The sequence below is a fragment of the Aplysia californica genome, unplaced genomic scaffold, assembly GCF_000002075.1.
Source record: "Aplysia californica isolate F4 #8 unplaced genomic scaffold, AplCal3.0 scaffold00294, whole genome shotgun sequence".
NCBI lineage: Eukaryota > Metazoa > Mollusca > Gastropoda > Aplysiida > Aplysiidae > Aplysia > Aplysia californica.
In genome coordinates, this window is record NW_004797564.1 from 798,942 (window position 1) to 803,944 (window position 5,003).

The 5,003-nt window shown below is 42.7% G+C and overlaps 1 protein-coding gene across 1 annotated transcript in view; it reads right to left on the minus strand.

Moving 5' to 3' along the window:
• The window catches only part of LOC101849136, a 6,881-nt gene extending 4,118 nt beyond the window's left edge, over nucleotides 1-2,763 (minus strand). Inside the window, exon 1 of the mRNA XM_035970614.1 lies at nucleotides 320-2,763. Coding sequence (XP_035826507.1) covers nucleotides 320-719 — 400 coding nt within the window. The 5' untranslated portion in view covers nucleotides 720-2,763. The remainder of the gene's footprint in view (nucleotides 1-319) is intronic.
• Nucleotides 2,764-5,003: the final 2,240 nt, after the last annotated feature.

Here is a 5,003-nt window from a genome sequence, read left to right on the forward strand (position 1 = left end):
TACTACTACTACTACTACTACTACTACTACTACTACTACTACTACTACTACTAATGATAATGGCGGCCATTTTCCCACTAATTTTACCTCTGAAAACAGGCAACCCTCCCCTCATTCAATCACAAATATCTCGACTTCTATTCACCATAGATACATATTTTTCTCACCAAAAGCAAGACAAATGAACAGGCTTTAAGATGATACCAATAACTCTACATGCCCCCAAATTGACGAGAGCCTAATTCCACTGCATCGTGACACATATAAGTTTATAAGCATATTATTGTACAAGTACGACGCTCGTAAATGCTGCACTCACCCACGACTAAGATTCGCGTATGCTGGAAACTAGGCACCACCTCGAGGATAAAGGCCCGATTCACGGACATACTCAGGTCAAAGCCCATGTCCAGCAGAACGAAGCCGGCCACACCCAGGATACCCGTCATAGGAATCTCGCCATCCTCAACAGCAGCAGCGACATCACCACCACCAGCACCACCAGCACCATCACCAGCACCATCACCAGCACCACCAGCAAAAGCGTCAGTCCCCATAGACATAAGAGGAGAGTAGCTGGAGTTTTGGGACACGAGCCAACCGTACGAGGTGGTGGTGGTGGTGGAGGAGTTGATAACCCGCTCGCTAGTGTCGTAGAGGCTTGTGGTCGCCTCCGTGTTCCAGCCCGGCTGTGTTTCTCCGACCTGGGAGATTTTCATGAGCGCGCAGATGATGAGGAGAGCCAGGCCCAGTAAGTAGGTCACAGCACCCAGCAAGATGGACAAGAGCTTCCGGACCTGCGCAGAGGGGCAGAAAGATGGAGGGGGGTCAGTGTGTGGGACAGCTCAGCAGATAAACATGAACCTCAAACTTGACAGGCATGGACGAGATTCATTTCAAAGTAAAAGCAAAAATATATAATATATATAAAATTCCAAAAACAAAACAAAAAATAAAACAAAACGAATAATTTGCTTAGGCAATGGAATTGCCGCTCATATGACCTTATGCAGTTGAGAGCGCCGTAAACCCTTACTAAAACAAAAGACAATGGAATTGTCAAATTCACAACACTGACAAAGGTTGCTGCCATAGCAAAAGTCTGATAGTTTTCTGTAGCTTCAAAACCACACACTGGACACTTTGCATAATTTAATGTTGAAACTCCGTGACTTTGGAAGGGAAGCTTTAATGTTTTAAAGTATCTTTGAAGTCCTGTGCTCACTTAACTTTCACCAACACACAACTACACTCAAACGTTTTAAAAGAAAATGTTTCCACAATAATAATAATAATTATTATTATAGCAGCATTAGCTCCTGTTTAGTCTGAGAGCACAGGGTGTACCTGGACATTAACTCCGTTCTGCACTCTGTTATAAAATCCTCGGTCTAGTTTACATCAAATTAAAAAAGAATTAAACTTGACTCGTTAGAATCACTAAACAAACCAGCTCCTTGATCAGGCCACCTCTCCGTACAAAGATGAAAGTTGAATCGTCTGTGGGAGGCTGGGAGCTGTTCAGTTGCCGGAGTTACTTACCAATTTTCTGTGTGAGCGCTTTGCACCCTTTCATGTACAAAACAAGTTTGTCCATCTTTCTACTGGACTTCAGACACTTTGCGTTGTTACATCACTCCACAGACGTTTCCCTGGCAACCAAAGGCTACCCAAGATGCATCTCGTACAGACAAAGATGTAGATCAATAAGTGTGGAGAAACCGACTGTCCCACGTGAAAAGTTCTTGGCTTCTGAAACGAGGGGAAAACTCTCCACAATGAAATCCCAGCTTCCTTCCTCGGCTACCCGAGGGCTTGAAAAGTAAAGATATAGAGACTACAGGGCCTGGGTAGGCAAAGATACAAAGGCCACATGGTGAGGGATTGGTAAGTAAGTAAAGATATTGTGACCACAGAATGAGGGCTTGATAGAGACCACGGAATGAGGGCTTGGGTAAAGGTATAAAGACTACAGAATGGAGGCGATGGTAAAGGTAAAGGATAAAGGATAAAGGATAAACTACAGAAAGGGAACTTGGGTAAAGGTATAAAGACTACAGAATGGAGGCGATGGTAAAGGTAAAGGATAAAGGATAAACTACAGAGTGGGAACTTGGGTAAAGGTATAAAGACGATAGAATGGGGGCTTTGGTAAAGGTATAAAGACTACAGAATGGGGACTTTGGTAAAGGTATAAAGACTACAGAATGGGGACTTTGGTAAAGGCATGAAGACTTCAAGGTGAAGGCTTGGCGTAAGATATAGAGACTACAGAATGGGGACTTGGGTATAGGTATGAAGTCTAGGGAATGGGGTTTTGGTTAAAGGTATAGGTACTACAGAATGGAGGCTTTGGTAAAGACATAGAGACTACAGAATGGGGACTTTGGTAAAGGCATATAGACTACAGAGTAAGGACTAGTTCTCTGTATGAGACAGATCGGCCGGTCAGGCCAAAGATATCAACTCTTGCAAAAATCTAACGTGGTTCCTTGGACTCGTATGTCCTCAAACATCATTGAGAAGTCAATCGAACGGTAGGGAATATAATGTTTGAAAAGCTATGAAAAGGAGAAATTCTCAGTTGTGTGTATACAAAAACAACAAGGATGAAAGCCCAACTGGATTCTAACTTGCAAGAACGAAAATGACGACAGCACATAATTGAGTACACACCACGAAAGCGCGAAAGCGACAATGAAAGCAGACCACAACAGGAAATGACGTTGCAAACGGAAGCAGAAACATTGAGGTTATTTCCTCTGAAGCAAACACTGAAAACGGAAAGGTGTAAACCCTGTGTCGTTAACTACAATGCTTTTGTTTGTTGTTGCTGCCAAAGCACCTTTGCACACGAGGTATAAAGACTACGGAATGGAGGCTTGGGTAAAGGTATGAAGACTACGGAATGGAGGCTTGGGTAAAGGTATAAAGACTACAGAATGGAGGCTTGGGTAAAGGTATAAAGACTACAGAAACGGGGCTTTAGTAAAGATAATATAGAGACTATAGAATTGGGACTTGGTTCAAGGTATAAAGACTAAGGAATGGGGGCTTAGGTAAAGATAGAGAGACAACAGAATGGGTCTTGGGTAAAAGTATAGAGACTTACAGAATGGGGACTTGGATAAAGGTATAAAGACTATGGAATTGGGACTTGAGTAAAGGCATAGAGACTAAGTAATGGGACTTGGGTAAAGGTATGAAGACTGCAGAATGGGGGCTTGGGTGAAGGTATAAAGACTAAAAGGTGAGGGCGTGGCGTAAGATATATGGACTACAGAATGAATTGTGTAAAGGTATAAAGACTATGGAATTGGGACTTGGGTAAAGGTATAGAGACTAAGGAATGGGTCTTGGGTAAAGGTATGAAGACTACAGAATGAGAACTTGTGTAAAGGTATGAAGACTACAGAATGGGGGCTTGGGTAAAGGTATGAAAACTACAGAATGGGGGCTTGGGTAAAGGTATGAAAACTACAGAATGGGGGCTTGGGTAAAGGTATGAAGACTACAGAGTAAGGACTAGTTCACTGTATGAGACAGATCGGCGGGTCAGGCCAAAGATTTCAACTCCTTGCAAGAATCTGCCGCGGTTCCTTGGACTGTAAGTCCTCAAACATCATTGAGAAGTCAACTGAACGGTAGGGAACATAATGTTTGAAAATCTAGGAAAAGGAGAAATTCTCATTTGTATACATCCAAAAACAACAAAGACGAAAGCCCAACTGGACTCTAACTTGCAAGAACAGAACATATTTGAGTACACATCACGAAAGCACCAAAGCAAGCGACGATGAAAGCAGAACAGTGCGGCTTTGAAATATTGCCAAAACCAGCTTATTCACCAGACCTAGCCCCCCTCAAACCATTTTCTGTTTCCTATTCTTAAAAGATCACTCAAAGGACGTCGTTTAAACGGCAACGAGGACGCCATTGAAACTTTTGAAGACTGGTTTGGGGGCCCATTCTGGGTCATTTTTCTCTCATGGACTTTTGAAGGTCAAAGAGAGTTAGTAGAAATGTGTTACTGTGCACGGTGACTATGTAGAGAAAAAAAAGTATTTGCGCCAAGTTACCTAGGTCTATCTTTACTCCTTCATATTTAGACCCAAAACTTTTTGACTCCCCTCGTATGCAGAAACCACGACCATTTGCAGGGCAAGTTTCCAAGACAGGATGAGGGACGTTGGTGGTGGCCCTCCCTCCATCATCCGATCACAACAACAACAACAACAGCAACAGCAACAACAGCATAAGCAGCATAAGCAGCAGCAGCAGCAGCAGCAACAGCAACAAAAACAACAATAAATCAATTTATATTGCCCCATGCCGCATTTGGCGAGGGACGCCACGCTGTCAGTGTGAGAGATAACTATGTCATGGAGGCACTTGTTCCTACACTGATGCGGGGGGTGTAAAAGGGGGAAGTGGGGGTGTGCAGGGGAAGGGTACACTTGAGATTATCAAAGAAGACGAAGAAGAACCAGAAGAAGAAGAAGAAAAGCCAGAAGAAGAAGAAGAAGAAGAAGAAGAAGAAGAAGAAGAAGAAGAAGAAGAAGATACCACCACCACCACCAACAACAACAACAGCAACAACAACAATAACAATAGAAATACTACAACAACAACAAGAAAAAACAACAAAAACATTTTTTTACAAAAACAACAATAAAAAGATACAACAACAACAATAAAAATACTACTACAACAACAACAAGGAAAAAACAACAACAAGAAAAATACTACAACAACAACAAAAACAACAAAAACAACAAAAACAACAACAATAATTACTACAACAACAACAACAAGAAAAAAGACAACAGCAACCACCACACTGAGGTACCCTGGGACTATCGCCGCGGTCTGTCCAGTATCCTAGCACCGGCACCAACAGCATGCTGGTACATCCTGACACGATCCCGTTAACTGACACAAGGTACACAGGCACACCTAGGTACTGGAGGCTGAGGGTGGAGATAGATAGATTGATAGATAGA